The 22,393-nt window shown below is 43.5% G+C and overlaps 1 protein-coding gene across 1 annotated transcript in view; it reads left to right on the top strand.

Annotated features, from left to right (window-relative positions):
• The first annotated feature begins 2,491 nt into the window (after nucleotides 1-2,491).
• Nucleotides 2,492-22,393, top strand: part of ARID5B (AT-rich interaction domain 5B) — a 178,034-nt gene continuing 158,132 nt past the window's right edge. Inside the window, exons 1-2 of the mRNA XM_004765679.3 lie at nucleotides 2,492-2,889; nucleotides 3,342-3,596. Coding sequence (XP_004765736.1) covers nucleotides 2,869-2,889; nucleotides 3,342-3,596 — 276 coding nt within the window. The 5' untranslated portion in view covers nucleotides 2,492-2,868. The remainder of the gene's footprint in view (nucleotides 2,890-3,341; nucleotides 3,597-22,393) is intronic.

Genomic DNA, 22,393 nt, shown 5'->3' with positions numbered 1-22,393 from the left:
AAAAAGAGGGAAGATACCCCTCTGATCCAGTTTTGAAATTTAGCATTCATCTGATTACAAGACTGCAGATATTCAAAAATGTTCAGACCCAGATCCCTGCAATTGTTAACATCTGAAAAACCTTATCGGGAGTTTACGAGAAGAGAGATTATGCAGCAAGCAGTCCAGTTCAGCGCCTACCTTGAAGAGACATAGAAACAGGGTTTCTAATTAGATGAAGTCCCTCACAGGCACTTAAAGACTTACAGCACCAAAACCAACAGAAGTTGCTTAGATGCTCTAAAGAGCTGTGTATTTTTTAAGAGAGAGATTTAATATACAATCCAGGGATACCCTCAGGCATTCTGTTGAGGTTTTCTGCATAAGTGCTGCTGCATTGGTCATACAGGAAACTGACTCAGAGTCGATCTCAAATATGATCTTGTCAAAATACTGCAACTCAAGTTTTTAAATATAGGATGTCTTGAACTGGATGTATGTATTTACGCTAACAGGACAGAGACTAACTGAAGCCTTAGGCATCTCTCCTGTATTAAAAAAAAAAAAAAAAAAGTAAAATGCCCTTCAGTCAAGTCCATTCATATGTAAAAAAATGAACAAAATGGGTTATTCTAATCAAACGTCTGCAGTATGCATCATAAAGTTAAAAAGAGAGAGAGAAAGCATGAGAGAGCTGTAATTTCTCTTTGTAACCCATGTTTATAAAATAGAAAGATCAGATGAAATTTCAAGGAAGATAATTAAAGAGTGATGTGCAAGTCATAATTTGGCTAATGCAAAGATGGGAGACTGTGAATTGTTACATTGTCCTCCTTCATTGTGCAGAGTTGTGATATTACTTTAAATTATTAAAATAGTTTTCATCTTTAAGAATACTGGCTCTTTGGCATGGGCTTTTATTACTTATTGTAATTGGAGGATCTGCCATTTTCTTTCGTTTATCTCTGTGTGTATAGAAAGAAGATAGATCTTGCCTTTTATTACTTCCCCATGTTCTGAATCAAAAATGTGGTTTAGATAATGTTAAGTGTCCTAATTCTTACTGCAGCGGACGCAGACGTTATGAGAAGGCATAAAAATACACACAGAGGGTCTTTCCACCTCAAGTCACTGAATATGAGGCATTTGTGCTCTGCCGGGTGTATTAACTTCAGCCATGTGAATATAATTTTCATTAAAGTAATCCTGTTTCAACTAGATGCTGTGACTAGAGGTGAAACGTTGCGAAAGCGTTAAAAATAGCTTACTAGTAATTTCAACATCCTGTAATTTTATCACAGATCAAGTTTCAACTGTCATACTATACAGACCTTATTCCCCATATAGTACATGTTTACTTTTTTAGCATGCCAGACCCACTTTAGAAAGATTGGTGCCAATATAATAAAATCGGGGGGGGGGAGCGGGAGGTGCTGGAAGGAGTGGGAGGAGAAGGGGGAAGGGGGTGGGGAGCGTGGGGGAAGCGAGTACACCATTTTACATCAACACTGCGAAAATGCAATCTAGCCTGGCGGAGGACGGGCAGCTGGGTCGGAGCGAGCGAGGGCTTTGCAGTCTCTGCCTGTTCCTTGTTCTGTCGCTCTTAAGTTTCTCTGTGTTTGCATAATAGCCGTGCATGCAAACCTCGCAATGCTCCAGGGCTCCAGAACAATAAATATACACATTTAAAACCTTTATTGTCTTATGGTTCATGCCCCCGGTTTTCAACAGCTTAATTTCTGGTTGTATTTAACTAGTTTGCAAATGGATTTTTTCAGTTTCAAACTATTATTGAGGAAGCTCCCCTCCCTTTTTTGGCGGGGGAGAGGATGGGGGTGGGGTAGGAGTCGGTATATTATTCGTGTAGCGCTGGGTTATATAAACACATTATCATTTGAGAGCGCCCTTGGCGTCCATCAGCATTGTAAACACGTACTAGTGTATATACTTCAAAATTAAAGAATGCACACGCAGAACCGGGAGCCTGAATTCATATTCCGAGCAGACTCGCTGCTCGCATTTATTGATTTATCATGCATCGTTTATTGTTCCAGTCCCTAAATGCAGCCGCTGTCCGTTCAATATTGTTTGCAAAATCCTGAGATGTGTGTGCACTGCTCACTTGTCTTTCTGGTTTTTTTTTTTTTTTTTTTTGGCTGAGTATTTTTTTGCGAAGCGAACAAATGCATTAATATTTATATGTTTATATAATCGATAACCCACTTTTCCCTTCCATGTAAATAGGCATCAAAAGATAATTTAACAGATTAGTTCTCGAAAACATGGCAGTGAGGAAGCGTAATTTAACTATCAAACAAATCTACATGTCTAATAACAGCAAATCTGCTAAGGAGCATTAGAAAGAGGAGCAGCGCCCCGGAATCTCTGCAGGAAATGTTCTTTATATTAGACATATACAAGCAGGTCCTGTCAGATGCACAGCGGAGCTTGCTAGCTCTCGTCTCCTCCAAAAATCTCATTAGACGACACCCCCAGACAAGGGAGATTGGGAGGAGGGAGGTCTCATCTTCACACAGTTTTAGGGTGGATTTTATTTTTACAAACCTTTCTATATGTTTTTTGTCTTGATCCATCCGCTTCCCGCCGAGATCGGACGGAACCTTTCTTCCGATTATGAATTTGATCATCCCACATTTGGAAGGAAACCTACACAGTTTTGACAGGAGCTGAAAATTGAGTCGTCAGAGAAATATTAGGACATATTTTCAATCATTTTGGTGCCGAAGGGGAGGCAAGAGCTCAGTTTTATATTGAGACATTACGCCAGCTGAAGGCAGAGAATGTTTTTCCCTGCCAGGACCTGATGCAATCCATTCAAGCCAACAAGTTTGGAGAGAATGTTGAGTTCAATCAATTCAGAACGTCGAGATGGAGCCCAACTCACTCCAGGTATTTCGCTCTCCTCCGCTCCTCCGATCCCGGCACCCCCCGGCACCCCCCAGCCCCCCAACTCACCCACACCTCTGCACCTACCCACACCCCCCACAAACTTTTCACCAAACTTTTACCCTCTGCATCCCCCCAAATCATTTTTATTGTTTAAAAAAATCCCTGCACTGATCATACATACATAATGTAATTTTACCGCCTCGGATGGAGAAGTAGGGAGAGGTGGCGGTGGGGGTGCCCGGAGTTTTTTGTTGTTGTTGTTGTTTTGTTTTTGTTTTTGTTTTTTTAGGGGAGGCAGAAAATTTGTGGGCTCTATTATTTTTCCACCCAGCTTATATCTGTTGGCTCCTCTGTATTAAGAGTGTGGATGTCTGTGTGTAAATGTGTCTGGGAATAGATGTTTGTGCTCTGATGGCTACGTTATTTATTTGGTGCTTTTTTTCCCCCTGCAGTGGGTCGGCTCACCGTGTGGCTTGCACGGACCTTACATTTTCTACAAGGCTTTTCAATTCCACCTTGAAGGCAAACCAAGAATTTTGTCCCTTGGCGACTTTTTCTTTGTAAGATGTACGCCAAAGGATCCGATTTGCATAGCGGAGCTCCAGCTGTTGTGGGAAGAGAGGACCAGCCGGCAACTTTTATCCAGCTCTAAACTTTATTTCCTCCCAGAAGACACTCCCCAGGGCAGAAATAGCGACCATGGCGAGGTGGTAAACTTATATCTCCCTCTCTTCTTTCTTTATTACCCCCCCACCCCCCAGTAATGCTTATTACAGGGCAAGCTTGAAAATACTGTATTCACTTCTGCAGGCGAGCAGGATCGACTCCTTTTTTAAAGGGGTAGCGCCACTAGCTGGGGCTCGAGTATTTTGCCATTGTCAGAGTTTGGCTGTCAGCTTTACAAAGAGGATCCAACTGCTGATTTTAGTCAAGATCAAATAACTTGTTCGAGAAGGGTTTTGTTCAAGGATGTGTGTGTGTGTGTGTGTGTGAGAGAGAGAGAGAGAGAGATCGTTCGCTCTCTTGCTACTGCCGCTTGAACATCACATGCTTTTTATATTTTTTGCCTTTTGAAAATTTTACCTTCGCGTCTGGCTCAGTCGGGGCTGGGTGGATTTCTTTCGGTGGGTTTCGATATTGTTCACTTTTTTTTTTTTTAAGTAAGTATTTGATATGTTTAAGAGGGCGGAAATTACGAAATGGAGGCAGAGTGAGATCAAAAGCTATTGAGTTGGCAAAGACGTGTTGAATAAAGTGATAAATGACAGGTACTGGAATAATACATTCAAATAACTTGCAGATCTGCCCGGGCGGATTTCAAAGCGGTCGTGTAACCGGCACAAACACGTTAAGCATTAACAACTATCTCTCGCCCCCACCCCCTCCCCCTCGGACAAGCCATTTGATGTTCTAGTTTTCAATTACTCCACGCAAAGTGGACGTCTTCCAGCGCAATCTTTGGGAATGTGTGGGACCGGGACCGGGGCTGCGGGGAAGGCAGAGGGGTGTGTGCTCGCCCACTGGCCTCGCGGGTCCGGCGGCCTCCGTGCCCAGACGGCGCTCCCGGGGAGGGTGGGGAGGGACCGAGCTTCGCCGGCACGTTTCTGGACGGCCGCGGGGGCGCTAGCCGCGCTCCCGGGAGGACGCCCGAGGTGAGCTGCTGTCACCGGGCGCCGGGGCGGCCGCCTCCCTTCAGCTCTGTCATTTCATGTGTGACCGCAGTTCTGCGGGCTCCCCTTGTCAGCTGACCGACCTCAGCGCCGTGATACCCACCGGGGGAACTATTTTGGGGAGGCTGTGCCCTCGGTGCGGTGGGGAGGGAGGGCGCGCAGCCGCCTGGCAAGGCTTTGTGTTGCCCGAGCGAGAGCTGGGTGATCAGACTGAGACTTTTGAGGGCAGGTAGCTCTGTGCCAGGTCCTCGAGCTTTCGAGGTAGATGTAAGGATCTTTTTGTTAAATGAATGGTTCCTCCGTTTAACTCATCCCGGAACGTGGAGCTGCCTGCCAGTCCTTCCAGAATTCCTTGGTCTGATGGAGTTGATTGTACTTTTGGCATCGCCAGTTCACTCCCTCTCCCAGGATCGAATTACCCATCAGTGGTCTATGCCGGTTAATTACTGGAGTTCGTCAAAACCTTCGCCCTCAGATCTGCCTCTTCGGAAATAAGCCCCGCCCTCCTCCCCGAACGTTCCCCCCCCTCCCCCGCCCTCTCCCGCCCGCTTTGGGTTTTAAACGTTCATACTTCCCGACGTCTGCCTGCAATTTTACAAAGGTGTTGTTTGGAAATACTGTGAAAAATCCTGCACCCTACCAACAGGTTGAGCTCTTTCCCCCTCCCAAGGTCTAGCTCTGTCCCCTCCCCCGACCCAACTTTCCTGCGCAGCTGTCTTCCTCCCCTCCCCCTCCTGATTTCTTATTATTTGCTTTTCAAATTTATTACTTCAACATGGCCTGTGATCTGGAAAAGGGAAGGATTAAATATCCAGAAAAGAGCTGGTGCCTAATAGACTTCTGCCTAAACCCAGAAGGAAATTATTCAGTGTTTTATGAGATATTTTGTGGTCACTCTCCTTCTTTCTTTTTTTTTTTAAATTGAAATTGAAATATTTTTAAAGACCCCGAGTTGACCCCACTTGGTCCAGTTTTAATTTCTGTCGGTGTAATTAAATAGTGAATTCTGATTTAAGAGTGAAAACCATTTTAGCCCAAGGTTACATCTGTTAGAACTGCTGATAATGCATAGATACACAGTATTTTTAAATAAACGATTTTTAAAAATTGTTCATTAAGGGAAAATGAAAGCGAGCCGTTGTAATGATCTGTACATTTCGTCATTGCTATATGAGCCATACCTAAGGAAATTAATCTTGCCATTTAAAAGTAAACTCTAGGGGGTTTGCGGAGGGAGATGGCTCTATTTATAATCCTCAGCTGCATATACATCGTCTAATATTATGCATGATTTGTTTCTTAATGCTAACACGGCTGGTAATTAGCTGTATGATTATACTTGTATATTTCATTAGGACTTTGGCTGATGTCATTGTGAATTATTCAGCCATATTAAAACAATTTTCAATTGAGATAATGACACGCCTCAAAATTATGCAAATGCAGGCTGCATTGTGCAAAATAATTATGACAAATGTAAAGCAGGTAGAAAGTTTCCCAATCCAGATCGGTTTTCCACCCTGGTGATGTCATTTCCCCCCTGGCCTAAGTTAGTCATTCATTAGCTGAATGGCAGCAGCAGTCTCCTCCGGAGGAGAGCCTAGGGAAACCAGCATTTACTGCAGGCACCTAGAGGGGGCAACAGGGTCCTCTCATTAAGAAATTTGCTTTGTTTTCACTTAACTCCATTAACTTGTTTATATACAGTGAAATGATTTTTGTTATTGATTTTAAATAGTTTTGAATGATGCATTTGCCATTTGCAAAGTGTAACTGAAAGAGAAAGGTTTCTTGGTGATGTGCACTGTTACTTGGAGAAAATGTTCAGCACATTTAATCAGCCAGTACAGTTTATTTTAAGTAACCAAATGGAGGTTAATAATTTCTTGATTGAGCTGACATCAGCATCCATTTCGAAAGGACAGCCAGGACTCAGTATGCTTTTTTGGTTTAAGAGAACCATTCTGTCTATTTATGATTTCTTGAAATGTAAAGACGTCAGTTCTAAAAGCAGGAAAATTATCATTGTGCGAGATTAGAAATAGCGTCCCTGTGTGGTTTGCTATCATCTGCAGAGGGCCTTTTTGGGGAATATTTTATTGATCCTTGCAATAATTGTATGAGGCTGGATAAGGCAGGACTTTGTATGGCATTTTACAATGGATATAGGCTTAGAGAAGTTATGCGGTTTGTCAAAGGTCACCAAGCTAGAACGTAGGCCTTCCTAAGCTTTAGGATTGTTTGTTCCCCCCGCACCACCACCACCACTGAATCCTACCCTTGACACCAGAGTTTTAATGCAACATATTATATTCTAGAAGTTTGCGCTAATATGGGCAAGTCCTTGTTCATTTTAGAGTCATGACTAGTCAATCCATTTTGCCAAAGGTCACTGGGTTTTAGGTAGCAGAACCATTCTTATTCTATAAAGTTCAGCTGATTTGAGCTCATGGTATCTAACGAGAGCAGTTGTGTTTTAATACCATTATTAATAATCATTAATAATTTATTATTATTTATAATAACTCTGATAATGACTTACTACTGCCTTCACGTCCTTCCTGTGCTGGCAACTGGTGTGGAGAAAAAGCAGTCCAGAGTCACATCTTGATTCCGCAACTTAGTATTTATTCGACCTTGAACCAGCATAAACCCTCTGAGCCTCAGTTTCTTCAGCAGCAAAATGGGGACAATAATGAGGCAGACTGTGGATTGTTGTGAATATCAAGAGGCATTATATGGGCAAAAGTACTTTAAAAATGGTACAGTCCTTAAATAAATAGAAAAGAGTGATGACTGCAGCGGCTTTTATTATAGATATTATAATTTATGAACAATAAGCAGAGAGACTAATATGCCTGTGTGGAGGTTCTCAGGCCTAATCATGACACTGTCTTAAATTACCATGAAAGTGAATAGTAGAGCCATATACAGGAGTTAAGTGTCTTTAGTAATTACCCACAATTGCCACATTCAGCCACTACCTCTTCAGAGAAGGAAAATGGCAAAGTAGGAGGGTAATTGGTTCTGTTACTGGGTAACTTCTGATTACATTCATTTTCAAACTGCCAAGCGCTTCATCTATTGGCAATATACCCTTTTAAAAGAGGTAGATGTGCAAGCTTGGATTGCAGCCTGACTGTGGGCTGGATTCTACAGGAAGCTTCCCTGGTCCCCTGCAACTGTGAGTGTGGATGAGTAAGCTAAGGATGTCAGGAAGTCAAGGTCAAGCAGATTCTAGCTAGCAGTCAGGATTTCTGTAAGTGGTTACTATCTGGTTAAAAATGGTCAGAAATTCATATTCCAGAACCCCCGTTGAAACTAACTTGATTGGAATCTCTGGAATTGGGTCCAGGAGCCTACATTTTAAACATTGCCTCACTTTTCTCATCTATGAAATGGAGATACAGTACCTACTCCCTAGGATTGCCTTAAGGATTAAATGAGTCAATACATGTAAAGTGCTTACAACTGAGATTGGCACATAGTATATTCTCCAGTAGTGGCTGACTCATTGTTATTATCATTAATATTTGTACTGCTGTTCTCGTTGAAGTTTGAGACCACTACCACTACTTTCTTTCTTTTTTTTTTTTAATTAAGATTTTACTTACTTATTTGCAAGACAGAGCACAGCCAGGAGGAGGGGCAGAGGCAGAGGGAGAAGCAGACTCTCCACTGAGCAGCAAGCCCCACGTGGGTCTCTATCCCAGGACCCTAGGATCGAAGGCAGAGGCTTAACCCACTGAGCCACCCAGTGGTGCCCGCACCACCCCTTTTCCTAAAGAAAGATTTTCTCTGTGAGAGGATAGCCTCTAGGTTAGTTTGCTAAGACAAATACCCAATACAGGTCTCCCCAAATCAGGTTGGCTTTCATCCATAGGATATGTTTTACCATGTCATCAAAATAAGAAGTTCCTTAAGGATTCATATTTCAGTATGAAACTGTGCTGTCCTCTGAATCGGTAGGATTTGTTTAAAAGATTGCCTGCTTGTATCACATCTCAAATTAGTCAGACATGTCTTGAAATCTAGGAGGTGCTGGACTGACCCTGTTCTAGCTGTGGATAGCTGCTCTGTCTCTGGTCTGTATCCATGAGCTGACTTTTTAAAAATTTCCAAGACCTCTTCAAGTGACCTCACTGGCCTTGGACCATTTCTTTAGCTTTTCTGAGTCTCAGTTTCTCCATTTGTAAAATGGATCTAATGATCTCTACTTTGTCAAGAGAATTAGAAACAGTAATGGAAAGGGCCTGCCAGCTGGCATAAGCACTTTATACAGGAGAGCTCAGCAAACAAGGGATGCAGTATCTGCAGTTCTTAGTAGTTTTAGTCATGACCTTCAACTAGGAAAAAGAGTAACTTTTCTCTGACTGGCTGGCCCTTCCCAATTAGGGTGAGAACTAAAGAACTGTCTGGTGAGAATTCAGAGGACTGTGATAAGCATCAGTGAACTATGGCCCGAGGGCTGAATTTGGACCACTGTCTGTTTTTGTAAAGTTTTATTGGAACATAGTCAGACTTGTTTGTTTACATATTGTTTATAACTGCTTTCAAGTTACAGTAGCCGAGTTGAGTAGCCCTGACGGCTACCATATGAGCCCGCACAGTGGAAATTGGGAAATAATTTACTGTTTGGTCCTTTACACAAATGTTTGCTGACCCCTGGCCTATGGAGTTGATTTGAAATAGGGAGCAGGATTATATGCTTTTTTCTCTTTCTTACTTGGGTTGGAGCAAGACCCAGTAAAATCAAGAAATAATTTAACAGTCATATGTCAAAAATATCTGTGCAAAGAAATCTCTGTTTCAGCGTTGATTCTAATGATATTAAAATTTAAGAATCAGTAGAGTGTGTACTGAATTAGATTTTGTAGGTTCAGATCCTAACTCTAGCAAATGTTGGTGTCATCTCTCTTGAGTTCATCAAAAACTACTTGTTGAGTGCTAACCATGTACTTGGAGCTCGGCTAGGTACAGAGATAGATGAAAAACAGTTCATGGTGTGACCCTGTTTCTCAAGAAGCTTATCAATCTTCATTGAGAGATGAGATAAACACGTTTTTAAAAATGTAAAAACAACATAAGACGTTATATAACACGTTAGTGGATTGTGCTGACAATAAATGCAATGTGTGTTCAAAGGAAGACTCGCGATCTGCATGATTTTGTAAAAAGAATTTATTCAGCTCAGAGACATTGATTGAAGACCTACTGTGTGCTGGACAACAGGATACAGATATGAAGGAGAATGGCCTCAATCCTCAAAGAGTTTGCTGTTTACTCCCATGGACAGACAGTGGTCACAGAAAAGCTGTCACTTAATCTGTGCTCCTTAGTTGAAGTGTAGATTAATTAAAGCCACTATTTATAGCCTTTCCTGATCTTTCTGGAAACTAGAAATTATTATCTTTATCTTCGAAGTCTTAATCACTCAGAGCATATTTGTAGAGCACCTACTTTGTGACAGAGCCTGTTCTAGGCCCTGGGGATACAGCCCTGGACAAGGTAGGCGGGAATCCCTGCCTTCAGGGCTCTTACTGGGCTGTGCTTGGCTTGTCCTCTCTTGTACTTTGCACATGCACGGTCTATGAGGGTTATCTGCATCCTGTTCCTTTTTCTCTCACTCCCCCTGTCCACATCCGCCGTTTCCCACCCTAGCGGTGTTCTCAGGAACTACAGGTTGTGACTTCTTCACCTCTGGGTCCCCCCTACAGTATTCAGTGCCAGTCACTAAGTATTTATTGAATGACTACATGACCTCAGCCATCTAAAACGTTCTTTCCCACAGCCTGCTTTCTTAAAGGTCAGCCTGGTTTCTTCCTGTCAGGGGACCCATGATGGGTCATTCCCTTGTGGGCCAGCTGCAGCACACGCCCGTCACATGTGTTCTTTCTCGTCTAAAATCCACCATCGTTTTTGCACAAAAGATGTCTAAAAGTGTAGATTTTCTTTCGGAGTACTCACCAAAGAGAACGGTCCCTATTTGGGACTGATGGTGAGGCTAGAGCCAGCACCTTCATGTGTGAGTACTTTTCCCATCTTCAGCCCTCAGCCCATTAAAAAGTCGGGGCTATGCGGTGGCAATCTGACCACACACTGGATGCCAAGGGACCGGTCACTCCTCACCTGAGTACGGTTGGCAGCTCCCGTGAGCTGGCGTGCTTTCCAGACTGGTGGTCTTAACTAGGCCAGTGTTTGATAGTGAGTCAAAATTATAAGCAATTAAATCCTCCCGTGACATTTAGAGTGTCAGGCACATACTAAGGAAATGTTATTTTTACGAAGTACATGAGTCCATACATGTAAATACTTCGTTATTAATTATTAATAAAGCATGCCATTGTTCGTGGTGGATGCTAGTGATACACGACTCAAGCCCATTTATCAAAGTCTCGTTTTAACCAATATCCAGAATATAATTGCTCGGATCAAATGCATTTGCTTGTCATTTTTTATAGCCAGGGTAGCTGGATATTTGCCATCTTCCACTCAGAATAATATTGTAGCTAGTGATTACCCGTTGGTTTGGCTTTTAAAGAAATTTAAAACAAACTTATCGGCTGTTGGCTTAAAGATTCATTCGCCTCTCAGAAATGCGGTCACGGATTTCCTGCATTTCTTGAAAACTCCACTCCTGTGGCCTCACAGAGGCACAGATGGCTTTTTCCAGCCATGCTGTCGTCTGCGCCAGCTTGCTGGAGATTAGAACCCGGGCCTTAGCCTTCCGAAAACACGACTCACGTCCTGGACAGTGAACGTCCGGATCGGCAACACATTTTAAACATGCAGATGATGATTATTACAGAAAGGGTGCTTTCGAATCATGCTAATAGCATCAATCTCCAGCACACACTTGCGTAAATTAATTCCGCTTTTAAAATCAAATGCACTGTTAGCAGCGTCAAAGATGGGTATTTGACATTTATCACACAGACGAGAACGTGTGCTTTAATTACGTGAATTTTCTGGAGCATCTCTGTGGCTGTATAAATAGACGCACAGGGGCGCGTGTCCTTGCACGCATGACCATCAAGTTCATGGCCCTTTCTCCACCCCTGTGCCACAGCGAGGAAAAGAGCGGGGAGAGGCCACATGTTACTAGGCAGTCCAGTGGCCCCAGAACCCTCTTCCCCGCTTACCATACCTTTCCTTTCTCGTGACTCCGAACATACCCCCTCCTCCCCAGAGCTGACTTCCAAGCCTGATCAGTGGCACTAAACATTAAACTCTTGTCTTTGAGAATAATAGGCTTTGCTTTCCACACCCTCAAGCATGTTGAGCTACTGTGCAGGCTGGAAAATAAAAATGTTCTAATTGTGTCTTTTAAATAAGCATAGGAGTGAATTAATTAGACCATATTTTGTCTTTAGTTGCTTAGTTACACAATAGTATTCCTGAGCACGAGTAAGATAAATTGGCTCTTTTTCTGCTGCCTGTCCCTTAATCATAATTACTGTATTGCTTAGGAGAGTAAGGCATACATAGATTTTGAATTTTTTATTAATAGTCAAAAATATGCATATGATATATAAAGTATATGCTGTTCAACCTGTTTTATATGCTTTTATGTGGGAAGAAGTTTTATTGTGGTGGTAACATTTGCATTAGTTGCTCAAAGATGTAGTTCTGGGAAATACATAATTGAAATGTTTTTGAATTGCTTTTTCTGGCCTTTTCAATCTTATTCAAAATAATAGTGCCTCCAGTCCTAGAGCAGTCATTCTCATTTGATTTAACATCTTTCTTTGCACTTTTGTGAAGGGCCCGGCTTAACCCTGGAGAGCCTAGACAGGGCTCAGTGATTCATAGACCTCAGACATAGTGCCTTGTGTTTTGGGGCTTACACTGTCGGGGGTCGGGGGCAGTGGGGTGGCAGAGCGTTAAATGCCCTTTGCCTTTGGCACGCGTACACGTTCCTGGCAGAAGAGTTCCAGAGTCAGAAATCGTTAAGACTTTTTTTTCACCGGGGATGGACAATGCTATATGCTTGCCTTCTGGGGTCTTGCAAAATGGGATGTTGCTACCAGAACCTGGGCTTCTGGCCCCCTAACCTCCCCTACCTCCACCGAGAAGGCAGCAAGAGTTGGACAGCTTGATATAGTTATTGAACAATGGGAGAGTCTGGCTTAAGACCCAGGATGCATGCTGGGTAAATGTATGTGAAAATTGACCCCATTGTTCTGTCTTATTTGAAAAGCAAGTAAATTATTTACAGATATTTGCTAATTAAAGCCCATGTTGTTTTACCAGCACAAAAGAACACAGTATAACTGGAGACAAAGAACTAAGTGCAAATAATTTAAACTTGCTAATTTTGTGTATTTTTCTGAAGGGAGGAATATGTTTTTAAAATACGTATAAATACATACATATTAGAATGTGTGTGTCTATATGTATATGCATGTGGGGCTTTTTATTTGTTCTGATGCCTACAAGGGAAGCCTTGCATACTACAGAGATAACAGGCCAAGTTATCACCAGTTAACCTGTCGCTGGGCCTGCCCCAAGCCCCCTGTGGACCATGGGATTGGAAAGCACTGTGAGAGTATACTTGTTTTCCCTTTAGTCCAAGCTTTGCTTGCCATCCTCTGGGTTGAGCTCAGCTCAGGGTACCAGTGGAAAAAACCAAACTACCCAGATATTATACCAGAGAATAAAAATGTTCTTACTCATTGCCTTGTTCTCTGACTTTCCTCCACGACAGGCTCAGGTTTAGTTGTTTTTCTTCGGTGACTACCCAACTTTGGCAACATTCTGGTTGGAAATTTGCGTTGTGGAATGAGGGCCTCTTGACATGGGGCGAAGGGTTCAGAGGCAGAGAAGGTCGCCCAGAACATTCTCAGACTCTCAGAGACCTCCTCCTGGCTGGATGTTGGCGGAGCCAACAGCATGGACATGTTGGGCTTCAGCCGTGACTGACTGGACATCCCTTGGCTTTGTTGATCAAGAGGATCAGGAAGACTGCCCATGGTTAGCGAAGAAAAAGGCTCATGTCTAATTTGCTATGGGCATTGGAATAGACTTATAGGACATTTGAGAGAACAAGTCCAGCCCCTTTTATTTAGTGGACAGAGAAAGGCCAGAAAAATCTTGGGCCTAGCAGCCAGTGCTCTCAAGCACGATGGTCTGCTGCTTTGAGGAAGAAGGGCTACTCTCAAGGTTCTACTCTGAGAAAAGTAGGCAAATGTTTTCCATGGGTGTGTTCAGGGTAGATCATCCCAGCGCCTTGTCTTAGAGCAGTAGATGGTGCCTCTGTGGGACATGACTGGTATGGAATCACTATTTAGAGTGTGGACGTTAGTGCCAAGATACTCACCCAGGGGTCCGTGGTCACAAAGAAACCAGGTTTGGTGTTCACAGTCCCCTGTGGACCTTACCTTCATTTCCATATTCTTTGCTGAAGCTAGGAAGGCCCTTTGATGGTATTATTTATAATGGCTTAAGAAAAGCTTTGTTGAGATGCCACTCTTGGTGACAAACGAAATTGGCGTTTCTTCCACTCCCTGATATTCACAGATGGTTTCTTTCATTCTGAAATGTTTATTGCATGCCTACTATGTGTCATTTCTCTCCAGGGGGGACATTAAGAGTAAACACAATGACTAATGCACAGATAAAAATTTCTGTCCCCATAGAGCTCACCCATTCTTTCACAGTAAGAAGGAAAAAGCAACTTGGTTGATTGATCCAAAATGGTAGAAAACCATCCCCATACATTTTGGTCTTAGAACCACTTTCACACTTCGTTTTTCTAAAGTTTTCTCTTCTCTATGTATGCACAACCCAGAGAAAATGCCTCTGGCTTTCTCTCTGCCCAAACCATTGGCCAGAGTTTTACCCACAGTGTTTCCTATGAAGTTACAACATTTTCTGTTTATAGAGTAGCCATTATGTGTCAGGCATTGCAAATATATTAATACATAAATTAAATGCTCATTTAATTCTCAAAGAAATTCTCTTAGGTTGGTTGTATTGTGACATTTTCATACTTCAGAGATGGGGCAGCTGAGACCAAAGGAGGTTAAGTAGCTTGCCCAAGGTCACATATAGTTAAGACTCAGAGCCAGGATTAAAATGCAGGTTTTCCTCCATTCTGCCAGGATTGGTGACCTTCATGTCTCCCTATCACTTTATATTGAGGGACTAATAGTGGAACTTTGAGTATAGACTGACTTATCCTGTAATTGAGTCTTCATGAATATTATTTCTTCGGTCCTTTATTTATTTGGTCAGCATGTGGTGCTTGAATGCTCTCTAGGAATGTGCAGTCCCATTGGCAGTTGACTCAGTCAAAATACTGTGCACTTGAGGAATAAAATGTTTAAAAGGGCTCCTTAAATCCTGCACTCCCCCAAGGCAGGGACGTGATGCCTCTCATTCACAGAAGAGGGGACTCATTCTCAGCCCCCCTCGAGCACCTTCTGTGTGCAGGCCAGCCTGGAGAGACAGAGGTGGGGAAATCAGGCAGATCCTGTCTTCATGGAACTGCCTGTCAGGTGGGGAGTGCGTACTTCATTCACCTGTCACAAGTCATGGGTTGTTGTGTGGTGCGCTCAGTGTGATGGAGTGAAAATTCAGGACCTCTGACAGGAGTGCCTGATCTTGTTTGAAAGAAACAACATTTGAACTCAGGTCCAGCGAGATTCTGATGAGGGTTGGGAAGAGATTTCTTTCCAAGATGTGGAGGTGGGAGCACTGTCCCTATAAAATGATTTCTGGGCTAAGCCTCATCTCAGTGAGTCCAGTAAACAGGTTAGAGGTGCCCACTTCTGCCCACTGGGGGTACCTATTGTTCTCGATGTCACTGAGACACCTAGACAGCATCCTCAGAGCTGATTTACATTGGCTGGCTGTGGGAATATTGAAAACATGAGGTTGGTAAACTAAAGCCCACTGGTCAACTCTGGCCAGCTGCCTGTTTTGTAAATAAAGTTTTATTGGCACATAGCCACACCCAGTTGTTGACAAATGGTCTCTGGCAGCTTTCACACTGTAGCGGCAGAGTTGAGTAGTGTGACAGAGACTGTGTGACACACAGAGCCAAACGTACTTACTATCTGGCCCTGGACTAAAATGATATTAATAAAGGCAGTAGTAAAACTAGATGCTTAGGGTTCATTCGCGTGACCCTTTATTTACTCCTTACAACAGTAATACTATGAGGTAGGTTCTAGTGTCGTCCCCATTTTGCAGGAGGGCAATCTGAGAAGTTAGGCAACTTGTCGAGGTTTCTAAGTTCCTTCACCAGGTAAATGACAGAGACTGAATGGGAACTTGAGCTGTCTTGATTCCAAAACACTGATGGCAAAAACATTGCACCATCCTGCTGATAAGAGAAGGCAACCCAGGCAGTATGAGCTAAAGGTTCTAGAACTCACCGAGGCATTTCTTTGTGAAGTAAAACCTCGCAACAGCTGGATCCCTCTTTCAAGGCCTTACTCAAACGCCACCTCCTCTATGATGTCTTCCACTGTGTAGGGGAGAAAGGGACCCAGAGCAGACACACATGTGTAAATGCCCACAGGGCCCGGCAGGTGAGACCAAGTAGAATGAGCCAGGTCTGGAAGAAAATATGATGCTTGAGGGGCCTGGGGGCGTGTGACTCACTCGAATGTTGCTACTCACATCCTGCTGATCATTGCTGGGCAGAAATGTCATTTCATAGTGCCAGGTCTTTCCGTTTTTCGAGACGTGTTAGAAATCTAGATTTTTGTGTGAGTGTAGTTGGCACTTTGGTCCAAGTTTCAAAAGACGCTGTGGGCCAAACAAAACATATCTTCAGTCTGGATGTTTCCCCCCAGCCTCTCCCCCAAACCCGGCTGTCACCTTGCACTCTCTAGAGCAAAGCTTTGGACGATTCAGTTTTGAAACCATTCTTGCATTTGGCCCATTTTCTGTGAAAGCAAAAGGAACCTATTGGCCTGAAGGGGAAGCAAAGAAATGAGAAGGGGAAAGTCAGGTAGACAAAGCCCTCACCCTTCTCTCTGGCCAGAGTTCCAGAGGTCTGCAGGGACGGAAGGGGCGTCTGTACTAGGACAGCAGGGTGCTGTCCCGCACAGTCAGGCCTGCGGGTGCAGGACTCGAGCTGCAGAAAGAAGCTTGTGTGAGTGGGAGCATGGCCTGTAGTCACGCTGAAGGTATTCTGGAAACGCGAAGCTTGGGAGCAGACCCTTGGAAATAACTAGGGCTCTCTTGGATGGAGCTTTTTTGAGGAATCACTTGGGCAGAGGGGCAAACCCATGACCAAAGAAGCCATAGGAAGGACACAGATAGAAAGGAAGGGCGTAGCAATATTGGATATGGTCTGCACTGGGCAAAAGGGCCAGGATTTAGTGGAAAATAAGGTAGACCGAGGCCAGACTTCAGGGGGTTTCGCAGATCAGGCTTGACTTGAATCTGAAGGCCAGGGCTGATTAATACTTTCACGTGTGCATTTTGTCTTTCTGGTCGGAATAGAAACTCTTAGTCTAGAAGCTTGAGAAAACCAAATATGCATCCTTACTTTGCCAGTTCGTAGCTGGATGTCTTCTTGGTCTACTTACTTAATCTCTTTGGGATCTCAGTTGCTTTATCTGTAAAATGGGTTCCTCTTGCAGGGCTGTGAATATCAAATGAAATCTATATGGGCACAGAGCACCAAACCATGGCCTGGCTTCTCCTAGGCCTTTAGCAGATGCTTGCTATTGATCCTGCCCTGGTCAGGGGCCAAATCGTAACTTTATTGTCTCAAGGAAGTCTGTCATGGTGCTAGACTGTTAATAGCTCATTAATAAGTAATGTATTGCTTGAGCCGTTGGACTACTAACTATTGTTTGAAAAATGGTAACTAAAAAACTATCCATTCGAATAGAGTGAAACTTCCTGACTTCCCTTCTGTCCTAGACTTTTCTGTTAAGGCGCAGAGTTTTTGGCCCATGTTTGGGGCTTCCAGTCAGGTCCCTGTTCTGTTCTGTACCATTTAGGTCTTTAAGGACCTTAAGGGTGGAGGGCATCTCTCCCATCAGCCACAACCAAATGGGAGGAGACGGGGGGGGGGGGGATGATGGTGTCAAGAAACCAACTCTGCCTTCCAGGTATTCCATCTTGGTATGCCCAAGAAAGTCCAAGCCTGCTGCTTCTCAGGTTCTGCCCCCCTTGTGAGGCAGCCTCTAGGAAACTGGTCTGATGAATGTGCACGACCGTGCATTTGTTTCAGATACTCTCACTTTCCCTCCATTAAAAAAAATCCTCTCCTATTTCCTATTCTTACCCCCCCCAATTTGAAACATGCCCCCCCGCCTGACACCTCCTCTCTGTCCTCCTCTCGTAGCAGTGGTGGTGGTGGTGGTCGGCAGTGTCTTCCACACACACCTTTAGATGTGCAAGGGCAGGTTCTTTTAAAAAGCAAAATTAAAGGGGCGCCTGGGTGGCTCAGTGGATTAAGCCGCTGCCTTCGGCTCAGGTCATGATCTCAGGGTCCTGGGATCGAGTCCCGCATCGGGCTCTCTGCTCAGCAGGGAGCCTGCTTCCCTCTCTCTCTTTGGCTGCCTCTCTGTCTACTTGTGATTTCTCTCTGTCAAATAAATAAATCTTTAAAAAAAAAAAAAAAGCAAAATTAAAAAAGCACCAGTAAAGGGATGCAAAGGGAAGGGAAGGGGTCCCAGCCAACATGGCTGGGGGATCTCAGACGGAGGATCTTCTAAATAGAGACTGCCTGCTGGGCCATTAAATCCTTTCGCTTTGGGTTAATCCCACAGTGTATATCAGATTCCTGAATTCAGATGAAAACACTGCTGTAGTGCTCTGTCTCCTCACCAAATTATTCCAAAATCGGGTGTACATGGGTTATAAATACAGAAAATAATTGAATTCTGTGTGTCTTAAGTGAAATAATCTGTTCCATTCTGTTTCTTGTGAATATTCTCCATAATAGTCTAATTGTGTTTTGTGCTCCTGGGAGCTGAATGTGTGTTCAGCAACAATGCATTGGGTTGTAAAATATGCATCCCCAACTATCGGGGCAGGCAAAAAGAAGGATCTAGTAAAAAGGCTGAAGATGTTTTTCTTAATGCAAATTATATGAATCACCTAACTGGTAGTGTCTTTTTTAAAATTATCAGCAGGCTCTGTTGTTGTTGTATTTTTTTTTCCTTTCCGCTTACAGGTCCTGTTTTTCACTCCACATTTTTGATGTTATAGATCAGTAATTCAATAGACAGCCAAGCAGGTGTTCACATCACTCCTGACCCCCTGAATTCCTTAAATGACCCCTCGAAGCAGTGGAGTGAAAACATTCTGGGAATATTGAGATACTTCAGTTGCCTTTATTTATTTATTTATTTATTTTACCTGAATTTTTAAAGGCAATTTTCTGCCCTTTTTGTTTGATTTTTGTTTGTTTCTCTTTTTAAGCAAAGAGAAGCCACATCTTGATCTTGGCCGTGAGGGCTGGAGGATTGTGTGCCTGCGGGGCCTGCAGACTGTGCTGTGCTTATAGGCAACACAGTTCTGACTGGGCAGCTGTGCCAAGGGCCTTCCAAAGATGAATCTGGAAAAGGTGGGGGGAGAAAAAGAGAGACAAGGCTTGGGCTTCTTCTCTGGTAGCTAAGGACGTAATACAATACTGCTCTTGAAAAACATTTCTATTTTTAAGCAGAGGCCTTTGGGCTGCAGATTTTTATTCAGTTCAATTCAAACAATATTTATTAGTATATCCAGGGTACTGTGGGAGGTGGCGAACAGATGAGTAGTATCGGCCCCTTACCCTTTAGTTGCTTGGAGGAAAGAAAACATAAAGTTAGCCTTACTTGGCAAGATTATCTTTTACTCTTCCTCTTCCATCTAGGAAGATATGCTCGTATTGTTAAATAGCGTTCTTGGAAATTTCTGTGGGTCCCCCAAAAAAGAAGAGGCCTCTTATACAGGTAGTTGCTCCAAGATTGAGGCAGTGGCAGGAAGCATTTTTCTACTTCCCAGCAGATATTAGTCTAATTTTCAAGCAGATTCAAAACTGGTGTTTAGCACTTTCTTTCATAGACTTTATTTCGTTATCACACAAAAATGCGTGCATGTATCCCATAGTAAAGGTGAGTGTATTAGTAATCTATTGTTGTATAACAAGTTACCCAAATTTTTGTGTCTTTGGACAACACTTATTATTCAGTGTTTCTGTGGGACAAGAGTCCGGGTAAGGCTTAGTGGGGTGCCTCTGGTTCAGGGATTCTCAAATTTGTAATCACAGTGCCCACCTGAGTTACGATCATCTCAGAGCTCACTGGGGTCTGCTTCTAAGCGGCTCACTTGCTTGTTGGCAGGACACGGGTCCTTGAGGGCTGTTGGGATGAGGGTCTCATCCCTTGCTGGTAGGTGACCAGGGCCTCTCTCAGTCCCTTGCCATGGCCGGTGGTCTTCTCCATGGGCCAGTTCCCAACATGGCGCCTGACTTCCCTCACAGCGCAAGTGAGACAGAAGCCACAGCCCTTTTGTAACCTAATCTCAGAAAAGACATCCATTTGCCTAATTCTGTTTGTTGGCTACTGTGTTACCCACACTCAAGGGGAGGGATTACCCAAGGTCATGACTGCAGAGAGGTGGGCATTGTAGGGAGCCAAATTAGCTGTCAGCAGGGAACCAGTCACTGTAGCCTAAGGCTAGTCTGATGAGGGTTGAATGATATTCTTCTTACCCTAACCAGCTCTCTCTTTTTTTTTTTTCCCCCTCTCCCTCCTTTTTTTGTTATGTATTCTCCCTGGGTGGTTCCTTCCAAACACTCTCCTCGCTCTTCTGGGCTTGTAATTACAGAAGACATACATGGTAGACAGCAGATTGCTTTAATCTTTTAAAGATTTGTTAGTCTTAGAGCGTGTCAACAAGCCGTATTGGGTCTTTCTTAAACCTAACGTCTTGATCAGTGAATTTGGAGAGTTTTGCTGGAACCGGCATCGTGTCTGGTGTGATAAGTCTGCAGAGGGAAGGGGAAGGAGGCCCCTGTAGCTGGTGTAATTAAACAGACTCCTTAATGTATAAGAAAATAGGTATGTTTCATACACAGTGGTTGAGGAGGGACATTAAGTCATGCTGGCATGTGTCCATGTAAAGACGTAAAGATCCAAATGAAAGGGATTGTTGTTCCAGTTTCTGTTTCTGATGAGGGTGCCTACAGGTGATGAGCATGTCCTAGCTACCCGCCAACCTTGTGCATGTGTCAGAGAGCAGCTGCCCTTCCTCCTTTTAAATTCTGAGGAAATCAGCTATTTCATGGGAGAATTTATCTATTTCTCTTTCTGGGTAGATGCAACTTGGTTTTCAGCCAAGTGTTCAAAACATAGGTATGTAGGCATTGAAGGTTTGAGAAAAAGATGACAGTAGCAAATTTTAGTCAATTTTTAACAATGGAAGTTGATATATAGGGTAGCTTCCATGCTAAACCTACCTGAAACTTAAGAGAAAAGGAGTCTGGATTCAAATGTAGAAGCATGCATCAGCTATAAGACATGCACCATGGTGTGTGTGTTGCACCATGTTCCTCCGAGTGCCTGTGTATCCTCTGTTTTCTCTGCATGCAATGTCCTGAGTTCTCCCTGCTTCTCCCCTCCCCTCCTGGCCTTGAGAGCTCCTGTTTCTTAGGGTCTTAGTGGAGAGACCTGCCCTGCCACTGGATTTGAAATCATCCCCAGTTTCACCCTTAGTCTTCCATTATTGCCTCTTCTAGTCCTTGTGCTTCCAGTTTTGCATATTATCTGGCTCTTCTTCCCCACTCCTCTCTCTCCTAATACACAGACCACACACCATACACTACCTACCACTCCTAATGACGGCAGACTCCAGGAAGGTAGAGATTTTTGTCTGTTTTATTTCTGACTGACTTACAGTTGGTGCTCATTAAATATTTGTTGAATGAGTGAAATCACTTATGACAATTTCTCATTATATAAATCATATTTAGCTGAGGGCTACTGTTTACCATCTGCCCACCCCCCCCCCCAGACATGCATGCACCTATCCACCCGTCCATCCGTCTAGCCATCCATCTGTCCATCCATTCGTTCATTCAGTCATTCTTTAAGCTCCACTTGGGAGTGTACAGGATATTGGAAGGCACGGAAAGCTATGCAAGTTTCTGCCCCCCTTTCAAAAGCTTACCTTGAAGAAAACTTGGCCTTTATTCTCTGGGATTTGTACAACCTCCCTGGAGCGACAGCAGAGTTGGAATTAGGCCGTTGGAGTTGCTTGGGTCTGTCCTCTGTGCCGGCCTGCCCACCGCAGTCTTTGAACAGGAGTAGAAAGGTCACCAACTGTGGTTGCAAATTGGCTCTTGCATTAATCCTGGCTTATTCAAAAACACTCAATATTTTTCCAGACTGAGTTTAGAGCTTTTGATGGAAGCCTGAATCATTTACCACGGCAGAGCATATCACCAGTGTAGGGAAAACCAGAACTGAAAAATACAAAGCCCCTTTAAGTAATCCAATATAGGATAATTACATTATTAAATAAAGCTGTGGGTTTCAAATTATTCTGCCGCCATTGTACATGTAAGGATAATAATGTGAACTCTGCAAAGTGAACAGAGCAAAAAAAAATTGTTTAACAAGAGGGAGCATGTCTAAATCATATGTTCATATTTAAACAGAGGCTACACAAAACAGGAAGGTTTACTTGGTGTCTACATTAAAGCATTCTAAATAGGCATGAGGCTTTTGGTGATACTCTGTGAAGACTGCTCTTTTCGTTAATGATAGCGGTCTATCAAGACTCCACGCCAGATCACCAGTAGCCCTGAATAATTCAGACAGTGTCCTCCATCCATGGCTTTCCTCTACCAACAGGGGCAAAGAGTTTTCTTCTTCCTT

This window comes from Mustela putorius, unplaced genomic scaffold (assembly GCF_011764305.1).
Source record: "Mustela putorius furo isolate JIRA1106 unplaced genomic scaffold, ASM1176430v1.1 tig00003949_pilon_pilon_pilon, whole genome shotgun sequence".
NCBI classification, from domain to species: Eukaryota; Metazoa; Chordata; class Mammalia; order Carnivora; family Mustelidae; genus Mustela; species Mustela putorius.
Note: the sequence above shows the minus strand (reverse complement) of the source record. Positions and strands in the feature narration are given on the sequence as shown.